The 13,266-nt window shown below is 43.7% G+C and overlaps 1 protein-coding gene across 1 annotated transcript in view; it reads right to left on the bottom strand.

Moving 5' to 3' along the window:
• The window catches only part of AGXT2 (alanine--glyoxylate aminotransferase 2), a 58,721-nt gene that overhangs the window by 25,164 nt on the left and 20,291 nt on the right, over positions 1–13,266 (bottom strand). The window contains 6 exon segments of the mRNA XM_042903166.1: positions 672–772; positions 4,606–4,699; positions 5,347–5,440; positions 7,252–7,346; positions 9,092–9,215; positions 11,985–12,169. Coding sequence (XP_042759100.1) covers positions 672–772; positions 4,606–4,699; positions 5,347–5,440; positions 7,252–7,346; positions 9,092–9,215; positions 11,985–12,169 — 693 coding nt within the window.

Genomic DNA, 13,266 nt, shown 5'->3' with positions numbered 1-13,266 from the left:
GTGTGAAGAGAGGGGCCATTACTCTTATGCCAAGCCTTTTGGGAAAAGGATGCAAATGTTTATTCTCTTCTGAGATTAGAAACAAAGTAGATTAAGGGGATTTGGTAACACTGAAGAAAATCACCCCAGGGCAGTGTGGGTATTAAAGCAACTAAACATTGGTGGGGTTTCCTTTTGTTTAGAATTTTAGGAATTCAATAGTTTCATCTATCTTTTCAGCCGGGCAATGCAGGAGACAGTTTTTGAAGGTCAGTTGAAAATCAGGGCCCTTCGGGGCACCTGGGTGGCTCAGTCGGTTAAGCGTCTGACTTCAGCTCAGGTCACGATCTCACGGTCCATGAGTTCGAGCCCCACGTCGGGCTCTGGGCCGATGGCTCAGAGCCTGGAGCCTGCTTCCGATTCTGTGTCTCCTCTCTCTCTGCCCCTCCCCCGTTCATGCTCTGTCTCTCTCTGTCTCAAAAATAAATAAATGTTAAAAAAAAATTAAAAAAAAAAAAAAAAGAAAATCAGGGCCCTTCTCTTTCAAGGGGACTGAGAGAATGAATTGAATTTGGAGAGAGACACGGCAATGGTCACCTAAATATTTTGGAATTCTCTAGAATGTATGAATGTATGAATTAAAATTCTCTGATAATTTAAGCCCAATTAACGTCTAAGGTCAATATACCCACTTGAATTGGCTCTGCAAAAAATCCAGCAATTGATTTGGCCACAGAAGTGTTCAGAGTATCTTTGAACTGTTCAATATACTGGTCTCTTGCTTGGCAGCAGTCTGCGAAGAACAATAAAAACCACAAACAAACAAACAAGCAAAACATAGCATTTGAAGACGTAAGAATGACATTCAGAAGAATGGGAAGAGCACAGAAAAAAAGAATATCCGATGAGTAAATTGACTAGAATCTTTACAATACAGTAAACAGGATATGAGGGTATAAATTTCTGAAGGGTGAACTTTCTTTCAGAACAACCTGTACTTTGGTTTGAGCAGAGAGACGAGGATAGCTGTAAGGCATAAATGAACCACTTCAGTCATGTCCATCTGGGGGAAAAATGCCCCAAAGTGTCACTGAGTCTGATATACACAGCTGTTTCACCTAAGGATGCCATCTTCTCAAAGGGGTAGATTTAATTCAGATGTAATTGGGGAGTGGATTTAATCTATGTGATAATAACTCTATTTACCTTTTATTGCCACTTAATCTGATGTACAATTTTAAAGCTACAAAGCGTCTCAATCTTTTGAGATAATAAATATGGTTACAGAAGAATTAGAATCCAGTCTAAAGAGGAATGCACTGGAGCCGGATAAATTCCATCCATGGTAGCAAAGGAGAGGAAGCCTTCTCTGGAATACTAAAGGTCCCAGATCTATGGCATCCATACGTGACTGAAACTTCAGAATTTTTACCCACACCTCTAATTTGATTCTAAACAGCACCACACAGTTTCTGAACTTAAACTCGTATCCTTGAACAGCAGGAGAAGCACAGAGGGAGATGTGGATGTGACGGACGCCCTGGGCCCAGTAACCATGAGAGCAATTTGAGAGGTGAGTCACCACATACCATCTTAGTGCTTGCTTAGACGCATGGACACAGACCTGTCTCCTGAAGTGGAGAGATTAGGGACAGAAAATATCCGTCATCGTCATCAAAACTGAAGCATAAATATATTTTATACTTCAGCTTTTCATTTAAAACTGGAAAAAACACTACCTGGCCCCAAACATGTTTTAAGGTACATGTGATGTTTGGGAAAACTCGCGTGGCTAGGTTAGTTGGAATTAGGGGCTGGAAGTGTGAAGAAAGAAGGAAGGAAAAGGACACCAAATCCAGAAAGCATATTTTTAGCATCGCTTATGTTGCTTGAGGAGAGGATATACTAGACAAGTAAACCCACGCTTGTAGAGAGTCCATTTTTTAGTTTTTATTAAGGCAGAGAGCCTGGGATGACTCTAAAGGATGGATCACATATGAAAAGAAATAATTTGGGAAATTTAGCACGCCCATCTGTAAGGAGAGAGGGGGGAGTGTGAAGCAAAGTCAACCCCGATGGCTGACATCTGGCCAAAACCAAACTGAGAGCAGGCTTTGCGTGAACCTGTGATAGACCTTTCATGATTTGTCCCCCGCTTGCCCACGAGTTCAGTGATGAGAGGGGTCACCTCCTGTAATCAGCTGTTTACTTCATTTCACATTTACTTCCTGAGCTCATTGATGTAACTCCAGGTCAGGCTGCCTCTGGAGAGAGACATGGTGCGGTGGTATCACCATGACAATGAGGGTGTAACGAGTGGATGTTCCCCGTATACCATTCGAACAACTGAGTGGAGATGGAGAGTTTTTATTTTAGCTGGTGGTATAGAAACAGTTAAATAGAGTGAAGAGCCAAGGAAGAACAATGTTGCAGGAAGAGGAAGCTCATCTTGCAAAAGGTGAAGAACAATGACATGACGAGGACGAGGTCTGGGGCATTGTGGGGCAGTGGGCTTTGGGAGGTGGATGTCATCACAGCTTCCGTCCTAAATTCAGGGCCCGGAATGAACACTTGGCAAGACAAAATCCCGGCAAAAGGATAGAGGAAGGTGATGTAATCTACCACAGAAACATCTACATCAGCTTCACAACCTGGACTCCTCCTTATGCCCATGTGGGCAATGATGACCTAATCCTGAACTGAAAGGACTTCCACCAAGATTGGTACCCGTAAGCGCCCAGTGAACGCACCCTAAGAGGAACGGAGAACCGGAATCTTCTACACTCAAAGTACTTTACGAGCTGGGTTGCATTTGCAAACATGTGACTACACCTTTTTGCAACAAAGACCAAACACTGCGCAGTTCCCCAAAGTGCTGGAGGAGTGTGAAGTCTCTTTCCATATTGCAATTCTGTTTGAATACATATATCAGTTGTGTCTCTTGAGGATGTGAGTTAAGAAAACAGCTGACTTCAGATATGCCAAAGACAACAGTTCAGAGGAGCAGAAGGGTATGTCTGTCACTATCATTAAGCCTCCGGAGGCCACTGGAGAGATGACCATGGGGTTCTAGTATTTTCAAATTGGCCTAAGCAGAGAAAGCCTCGAAGAGGGAGGAGGCAGAGAGGATGGAGAAAGGCAGGGACACAGAGTAGGGACGGAAGGAGATGGCCAGCTCTTGAGTGCTTCTGCTGGCTAGGCTCTCTGCTGCCCGCGTTGTGGTCAGATTGAGGTCGATGAGGTGCATGAAACCGAGTTTAGTTCTCGATGCCATCCAGGTAGGATATGTGGGTCCGGCTCTACAGGTACCCTCGGTATTGCTATTATCTGCCTTTCTGTACCCAAAACTCTCCTCTCTTGATCTCATGAAGCCTTGTAGTGAGGGGTTGGGGGCAGCTGCTGCCATCTGTATCTTACAAATGAGAAAGCCGAGGTGACAGATGGAGCCTTTGCTTGCAGCTGAACCAGCTGGGGCTGGGAGTGGAATCCAGGTCTCCTGACTTCGTGGGTCCCCTCAATCCTGGCCAGAACAGGAATTATTTTTAAGCCTGGGTTCATCCTGCTGGCAAGACAGTGTGACAGGGGTGGCCATAGGTAGGGAGCAGTGGTTTGGAGTCAGAAGGCTTGGGGTCAAGTCCTAGCTCTGCTGCCTCTCAGGTGTGGACCTTGGTTTCCCGATTTTTTAAAGTGGAGAGGGGAGGGTTTTTTTTTTAATATAGCTTTAAATTTCCTTAGAGTTTTAAGTTCTGTGACCATGGCATCCTATTTCAATGCTCATTCTTTTATCCCCCTGTCTCCATTTTGCCATTATCCTATCTGAATTTTAAGGTGACTGTGAATCTTCTTTCTTCCTTTCAAAGCTGATTTCTAAGACTTCCATTTGCATTTTTTCAACCCGAGTGACTCAAAACTGTTCCATTAAGCGTCTTGGGCAGAAGCATTGAGCTCTTTCTTTCAGCACTACTTAGAAGCAGCTATTCCGAGGTCCTGAACTGTGCCGACAAGCACAGGGGAGACTGCTGATTAGCAGAGAATTGCTGCTTCCATCCCTCCCCTCTGGTAAGAATAGGTAGAGAATGCAAATATAAATGCGGTTGGTAAATGGGAACTCTCCTTTTGAGAATGCCTTTAAAACATTTGCCAGAGATGTCTACAGACTTTGGCAATGGCCTTAAGTTTTGACAGATGCCCTCATTTTGGCTGGCATTCTGAGTCCCTTGGGGGAACTTCCTGACAGGAGTTTTGAAACGGCTGAAAGTATTCTTTTCCCTCTCCCCCTCCTCCTTTGGGAATTGGTAAACAATCCCACCAGCCTTGTTCTCTTTTCAAGCTGATAGCAGAGCTATTGCTAACAGAGCTGACGGAACTCCTTTAATGAAGTATCAAGTGGGAGTTTGTTTAGCTTGGCTCTGATGACCAGAGATGCTCCCCTCACAGCCAGAGAGCACAGCGGTAGTAGGCATGATGCATGTTGACGCTACGAGGCCTTGCTTTCCTGTTTTGTTTCCTTTGGCTCTTCCCTTTTCCATTGGGTCAAATCTGTTCACTGAGTAACGGTTCGGCCTTTCTCGGTTTCGTTACCCACCCTCCCGGCCACTCCGCACCCCCCTCCCTGCCCAGTTGAACCTGGTGCACAGCTGCATTTTCTAATTGTTTGCACTGGAGAATCTCGACAGTGGCTTCCTCCCCAGGGGCCCCGGAAAACATCTGGGCACATTGTCTGCAAATGACAAAAGAAGGCATTTGGCAAAACTGTGAGGACAAGACACATATGATACCAGTCAGGATAGGAGGGCTTCTTAATTTGATATTGAGATTCCTCCCATACTCCTCTCCCACTTAGGACAAAAACCTAATACTTTGGTTTGAAAAGATAATTTTTTCTTAGAAACCAGTTATGTGGGCACTTTACAAAGGAAACTGACTTCAGTGCCAGCCTGGAAACAACTTGCTCAAGAGTTATACGGGTAAGGGCATCTGACAGAATAGGAATAATTAGGTATCTGATTTGATGTTCAGGTGGGTACAGCAAGTGAGAACAAAAGGTGAGTACAAGGATGGGTCTGTAGAAATCTTATGCATTCGAGGCTCTGAGAACTAATCTCAATGCATTTATTTGCGGTTTACCTGATTTTATTTTCAAGCAAAGCGAGTTGTAAAAATCCCTGTAATTAATTGCTCAGAGTCTGAAGGCCTTTCTACTAAAGGTTTCCTCCAAGGGGGCTTTGGTTCAAGTAAGTAAAATCTGGCCCCTGATGAATGATATTCTTCATATGCGTTTCTGATCCTGATACTGGGAAAATCTGATCAGTCATACCACGTGCAGAGCAGACTTTAGAGAAACCAGACCAAAATCTCAAAACTCACTGATTGGCAGCCCAGCCCACTGGGGAGCTCCATCCTGAAGGGCCCTACGTTTGTCAAGCCAAGTGTGTATGGACTGCACCCATGGTAGGCACCTCTGCAGAGAAGAAACAGTGAGAAGATGGGGTCAGGTTCAGTTTTCTTTGATTGCTGGCCTGTGGACTATTGTGTAGGACAAAAGAGAAGATCCGTGAAGCCTATGGAGACAACATAGAACACCATTAATGTGTAACTCCAATGATTTCTAAGAAACCTCTGAGCCTATGCCAGGAGAATTTACTTATTTGTCTTTTCTGATGGTGTCATAGACATGAAATTGTGAAAGGAAGATCTGGAGAGTATCTGGGCAAGAACTCTGACCTTGGCACCTGCCCTACTTAGTCACTCTTAAGCAAAGAGACTCATCTTTTAGCAACACGTCCGGAATTATATCCAATGAGTATTATTCTTTTAAGCAGTCACCTTGAGAAACCAAATATTTGTTCTGTGATGTCGCTGTTGTGCAAATGCCTCATGAGCCACTTTATCTGGTGTATAAAAAAACAACAACACAGGTTTTGTTTCTTTTTGAACCTGAAACTACCACAGTTAGTATAAATCATTCTGATCCCCCATCTTGGCTTCAAAAGGGTTTTGATAATTCTCAAATCAAAATCACCCTTAAATGAGGATTTAGGATTATTAAGGCTATTCAAAAGGATGGTCATCTATCTTGAAAGAGGAGACACAACTGTGTGTTGAACCCTAGCAACACATGTCCACTTTGAATAGATCAATACTTATCTGGACATGTATATTCTGGGAGGTTTATTTGGGTAAAACATCAGTCACATTTTTTATTGCCATATTTCTTTGACAGTAAATGTTTCCTTATGCCTATAGTTACTGTGGGGCATATTATATGGAATGTGCAGTATTGGATGTGCTGTGGTCATCAGATCTTCTTTGGAAATGAGACAGAATCTATGGCCAGACAGATAAAAGAATGAGACTATCTCTTCATTCCATGTACTTTTACTATAAGTCACCCTCTGACATAAACATTAAAAGATAATGCTTGAAAGTGCTATATAGGGGCACCTGGGTGGCTCAGGTAGTTAAGCATCAGACTTTGGCTCAGTACGTGATCTTATGGTTCGTGAGTTTGAGCCCCACATCAGTTGTCCGCTGTCAGTACAAAGCCCACTTCAGATCCTCTGTCTCCCTCTCTGCCGCTCCCCATCTCATGCTCTCTCTCTGTCTCAAAAATAAATAAACATTAAAAAAGGTGTTATATAAAATTACCCAAAGGAAGAAACTGCAAACAAAATGCTAAGTTTTCTATTGTTTTTAATGCTAATATAGCTACCAAGGGTTTATAATTAATCTGTTACATTGTCAATTTTCAAAAGTCACCCAGAGAAGTAGAAATATACAGGTTCAATATGTATCCTCTGACCTTAGGGAGGAGAAGAGGTGAAAATTTGGTGCCACTGGCACTAGGAAGTAAGTAGAGGGCTCCTGATCATAAGCAGAGATGAAAATGTGTCCACTGTCATATGGTAGAGCCGTGAGCATCTACGCATATAGACCAGTTATTCACCACTTGGCATATATCGTGGTCAATACCACACCTTCAGAGTCCAAAAACTGTCAAATGACCATCTATTTAATTTTATCAGATGATCTATGACATAAGTAGTACTCCAAGCTGTTTTTTACCCCAGTCAGGGACCCCTACCTTGAATGAGGCCAGTTTAGATGGGGTTATCCAGTCATAAAATTCATTTCACTGATACTGCTCTAAAATCAGAATGATACTCCCGGGAAAACGCCCCTCCGCCTTCCCCATGCTATATTTTAAAGACGCACATTTAGTATTGGGGTAAGTCAATGTTATCAAAGTTGAATATTCCAAGGTGTGATTACCTGAAAGAAATAAGGTCTGTGCGATTTGTGTGTGCTCTGGCCATCAGCATGGCTAGGTCATTGGCTTCGGAGCCACTGTTCACAAAGAAAATGACCTGGAGGGAAACAGAAGACACAAGGCCTCATACATTAATTTATGTCCTTCTTCCCCAATTAATGCAAAATTGCTAAGACTGTGTCCCAGCCTCTAATTAGGAAGGGGCGTTCCTTTCAGAAAAGCAGCTCTGTCACTCAAGTACTATATTAATTCTACAGCTTTTCAGTGAGCAGCTGCTAAGTGCTAGAGATACAAAACTGGCTAAGGATTGTCCCAGTTGTGAAACTTCTCGACTTTCACTGGCTTTATTCAATGCTCTACAAAATGCTAAGATGGGGAGACCCGCTGAAGGGTATGTAGTGGTTAGTGGGTGAGTGGATCTGAGGACCAGGTTGCTTAGCTCCTGAACCACAACCACCCGACAGGGTTCTGAAGGCTTGGACAAGGCAGGCTCCCTGGTCCTGTAGCCCCAGAGGATGTCCCTGTTTGTCTGTTTGGTGTGTGTGAATGTTGAGAGAACAAGCGAACACACAAAACACGAAGCTCCTCTTGGCTAAGAGAAAGGGGAGAACTGAAGGGAACTGGGTCCTCCGGGCTCAGGACCTGGGGAGCATGAGCTTGTGTCCTTGCTGATGTCCCTGCTTCTGCGCCTCTGTGAGCATGACTGGGCTGGACTTAGGTTGCCTCTAGCCCAGCTTTCTTCATCTCTTGCAGAGGGTGAAGTAGATAGAGAAGCTATAGTAAGAAAAACCAATACCAGGTACTGGGCACTATACATATATTATATATAGTACTATATTTACATGTTATACATCTATATTATATATATCTACAGGTACTATATATATTCTTTTTTTTATTTTTTTATTTTTTTTTTATTTTTTAATATATGAAATTTACTGTCAAATTGGTTTCCATACAACACCCAGTGCTCATCCCAAAAGGTGCCCTCCTCAATACCCATCACCCACCCTGTCCTCCCTCCCACCCTGCCCTCCCTCCCACCCCCCTATATTCTTATATATATATACTAACTTATTGAATCCTGAAGTGCAAATCTTGGCCGACATTTTAACATCTCAATTCAGTTAAAAACCAGTCATTTCTGATGCAGAAAAACATCTCGTTTAGCAAAAAAATGTCTAAGTGCATCTTAGAGCAAATGAACTGAACAGGATATTAATTTTATCAAAAAATGGCTCCACTCTGGGGCGCCTGCGTGGCTCAGTTGGTTAAGTGTCTTACTCTTGATTTCGGCTCAGGTCACGATCTCATGGTTCGTGAGATCTAGCCCCACGTCGGGCTCTGCGCTGATAGCCCAGAGCCTGCTAGGGATTCTCTCTCTCCTTCTCTCTCTGTCCCTCCCTTCCTAGTGCTCTCTTCGTCTCTCTCAAAAATCAATAAATAAACATAAAAAAATTGGCTCCACTCTATATAACAGGAGACATACAAATGAATTCGTAGAGGAGCCCTGGAGCAAAGAGATGAAAACCTCTTGAGGAACATAGAGGACAGTGTCCATAAAGGAGGGCTGGGGCTTCTGCTAAGTGATTTGGCAGAGATGTGGCAGTGAGGAGAACTTCGAGAAGAGGCAGAGGCTTGGAGGTGATGAGTGAACACTGCCTGGCTTCACCAGCAATTCATAGTTCCCTCTTTCTCCTCGATTGCTCTCAGAAATGGCTATTAGCTCACTATTTCAGATGTTCGATTCGTGGACCAAATTCCCTGTTCATATTCCTGCTTCCTCGGGAAGCTCTCCTGGGGTCATGAGACCCCTGTTCCTTTAAGCTGGGATCATCATACCTTTAGAGGCTCTGGAAGAAGTGCCAAAAGCTTCTCTGCGAACTCATGGGTTGGAGAGTGGAAAAAGAGGGCGCTTGTGTGCCACAGGCGTCCAAGCTGCTTTTGTGCCACTGCGTTCACCTTCCTGGATAAACACAAGAGCTGAGTTCCCCATGCAGCCAGTGGGCACATTCCTCCAAAACACACACACACACACACACCAGCCATTGACCCTGAATCTATGGCTAGTTCTCAAATAGTTTCAAGAGGCTGGTTTCATCCACATGTGAGGAAGAACTGTAACCAGTAGAGCTGTCTGGCAATGGGATTGGTGCCTTGAAAGGTAATGGGGTCTTTGCCAAGGGAAGTGTTCAAAAGGAGACCAAATGATTATCCCTTACAGATTTTAGAAAAGAAAGTCCTATTTTAGGAGGGAGTTTGGGACATAGATTCTCTTCTGATTAGGATTTCTTATTAAATACCCTTTGAACAGTTTCCAAACTAAACAGGACTACATCTAAGCCCAGGTGTCTTTTCATTTTATTCTTCTAAAGAGTTACAGATACATCAAACACATGTATACAAGAGCAGGCCTTCTTCCTTCAGAGGAGATTCCAATATCTGCTTCCTAATAGTGGTCACTTTGGATGAACGCTTTGTAACTATGAAACCATATCCTGTGAAGGATCAGAAGGTTGGCGTTGAGGGATAGTAAGAACTTAGGGTACATAGAGAGGTAGGACCTGACTAGGAATGCCTTGAAAACATAAGCCAGGATGTTTAAACTTGATCCAAAGGGCATCAATGGCTAAAGGTACACACCAGTTCTGTTTGTTACTAATAATTTTCTCTCAAAAAAGAATCAGTGAAGTGGTTAAATAAATAATGATTCAGTGATTTTGAGAAGTACCAGTTCAAACAGATTTCTTTACTGCAGGACTTGCCAGTGCTTTTATTAGACAAATACATACTATTTCTCCCCAGAAGGGAGATGGAGTTTACAGGGCTTTTAAAACTTATTTTTTCATGGGGCACTTTACCAACTAACTTCTCCTGTGGTCTGGGTTTTATGACTCATTTTAGAAAATTGCAGACAATCAATGAACTCTTACAGTTAACAGATAATTGATGAAAGCATTTTTTTGCAAAGTAAATATGTGAGCCCCATGAGGGTAGAGTGAAAAGGGTAAGACTGGTAATGGTGAATCCAGTCATGAGGGCAAGGTAGCCTTCCAGGTGTGCCAGAAAGAGAGGTTCTAGAGACTGGGCTTGGTGGGAACCAGTAGGGGCCAGTAGGAGAGGCATTTCAGTGGAGGGAAAGCTAGATCTCAGTATCAGGTTGCCTCTGGGCAGGGAAGAGTCAAAGATGACTTCACCATTCTTGCCTGTAACATTGGGGAAACTCATGGATTAGTTGAGACATGCAGCCAGTGGCCGCCCAGCTCCTTCACATGGTAGGAGGCTCACTTGTGCACTTTGAATACATGAATATGGAAACAGAAATATTATAGTAGAGGGTTTGATGGATTTGGCGCTAATGTTGGATTTTAGCTGATGGTGGAATATCATGGGGTGTGTGTGTGTGGGGGTGTTCTGGAGGCTGCAGGAAATGTGGGGTGCCTTAATGCCCACTCTGGGCCTATTAGAGTTATTATAGTAGCTTGGCGAGGGAGCAAGATGAAAAAGAGAGTTGGGGGAGGCTGCTGAAAATGTCACAAAATGATCAGGATGGGGAAAAGGGGTGGAGCTGAGACTATGGGCAGAGTATTAATGCACTAAGAGGGTATAGAGAGAAGAGCAGAGGGCGAAGGGAAGAGGCTGGGGCCCCTTGAGTCAGGGGGTCAGAGGGCAAGCTTCAGGGTCAGAGGGAGATCAGGAGAAGCACAGAGGTCATGAAAGCAGTGAGTGGTGGACTAACGGGGACGATGCCCAACATTATTCATGAGAACATGTAAAACGTTTCCCTACTTTGTTTATCTTTTCCTTCCTTCATGTGTGTTTATTGTATGTTTTAGACTGCACCAGAATTTTATTTTACATGCTCCTTAGAACCTTGCATGGGACCAGTGACTCCCGGAGACAGAAATAGGAAGGCTGTGGGAGGAATTGGTGAGGCCAGACTCTGGGATTACAACTCACTCCTACCACCTGACAGCGGCTCCAGAAGACCCTTTGCTCCTACTTTTGACAGAAGGACCCAAACTTATTCAATTTATTTTGGCTTGCTGTTTTATTTTGGTCCCGCTTCATGTGAGTTTTGTTGGTCAGATTATGAAAGACAAGAGAAAAATAGGCATTAAAATGAGATAATGGCATCAAAACCAAGAGGACCACGGAAGACCCTGCCGAGAACATTTGTGTGGGTGCACTGATGACCAAAGATCCATAGAATCTTAGGATTGATGCATCCATATGTTTCTAATGTAAATTTCCAGCTCTGATTCCATCTTTCTCTTACCATCCTTTCTTGCCTCATCTATCAGTCGGGGTGATGGAGAGACTTAGGCTAGAAGTGATTTCTCATTTCATCACCCCACACCCCACACACCTGCCCCACAGCTCTCTGAGAACTGCCTCCCTTCCCTTCTTTCTGCCTATTCCTCAGTGTGTTGCCTTTCTTTGGGAATCTGTTTCTAGCGAGGGCAAACACACACATACACAGCAATGCTCCCATCACGTGGTACACGCCATGCTGCCTGGGAATGAATAACCCTTGCCTTGTCAAGAAAACAGAAAGTGCGGTGCGAAGATTTTTTTGTTACCCAGGAAATAGCAGGGAGCGTGTCAGCCAGAAACTGGGATATGCCTAAGGAGAGAGAATTTTTAACCAGAGTTCTGGATCATGAACATGAGCATTAGCTTGTACTCCATATATTCTTCTGGAGTAAAAAGACTGGAATTTGAGGACACTCACGGGTGGCAGTGACCAACACTGACGGTGACAATCCCAGAAAAGCAATCCAGGTATCTGTTTCCCTCATGGTCAAATAGCCATTCCATGTGACCCTGGTGGAGCAGCAAAGGCTTCGGAAAATATGCAGTCGGGACAGGAGGAAGATGCAGCCTGTGGACCTCCAGGACGCGGTCATAGGTGAGGGACTGTGAAAAGGCAAGATTTCAGTGTTTAAGATCTCCCTTTTCCTTAAGAGCTCCACATCTCTTACAAGATCAACAGCAGGTCACATGCTGTGTGCCTGCCTCTCTACTGACAAAGCATTAGGCTGCTGTGATGTGCCCACAAGTGGCTGTATTTGCCCCATGTCCCCTTTTTGCCCCAGGTCCTTTCTCTCAAGTACAGGACATTATTAATGTGTTCCTTCGATCCCTTTCTAGATCATACATGGAAGAAGGATGCTGAAATATTCTACCTCTAAATGGAAAGTCTTGTCTTTGAATTCCTTTTAGCTGTAGAATAAAATAAAAAGACTTTGGAAGTAAATGTCTGCAGTAATGTCTTTTCTCTCTTTCTTTTTTTCCCTGCAGTTTTTTTTGAGAATAAACAAATGAGGTGCTGGTGGTGTTCATGTCTTTAATTATCAAAACTTTCTCCTATACTGCTCTTCTTTGTGGGCCCGTCCCGACTGCTGAATCTACAGTTTCTAATCTATGAGTGTCATGTAGAATAAAGGGTATGGAAAGGAAGGGAGGAAGGAAGGGAGGGGGGATAGACAGAGGGAGAGAGAGCATGAGAGCGCCTGATATTTCTTAGTCTGAGAGCAAAATTATAACTTCCTAGTTTGGAGGGAAGGACTCGTGAAGGTCAGATCGCGTAGTGCCATATGAGGTAATCAAAATCAGAACATTTTATTTATTTATTTTTACAGTTTATTTATTTATTTTGAGAGAGAGACAGAGAGAGTGAGTGGGGGAGGATGTGCTCTGTTGGTGCAGAGCCTGATGTGGAGATCCAACACATGAAACCGTGAGATCATGACCTGAGCCGAAATCAAGAGTTGTAGGCTTAAATGACTGAGCCACCCAGATGCTCCCAGAGCAATATTTTATTTTGATTTTTAAAAATGTTTTGACAGAGAGGGAGGGAGGCAAACCATAAGAAACTATTAAGGACTGAGAACAAACTAAGGGTAGATAGGGGGGTGAGGGAGAGGGGAAAGTGGGTGATGGGCATTGAGGAGGGCATCTGTTGGGATGAGCACTGGGTGTTGTATGGAAACCAATTTGACAATAAATTATAT

This window comes from Panthera leo, chromosome A1 (genome assembly GCF_018350215.1).
Source record: "Panthera leo isolate Ple1 chromosome A1, P.leo_Ple1_pat1.1, whole genome shotgun sequence".
Taxonomy (NCBI): domain Eukaryota; kingdom Metazoa; phylum Chordata; class Mammalia; order Carnivora; family Felidae; genus Panthera; species Panthera leo.
The sequence above is the reverse complement of the archived record's forward strand: the minus strand, read 5'-3'. Positions and strand labels throughout refer to the sequence as shown.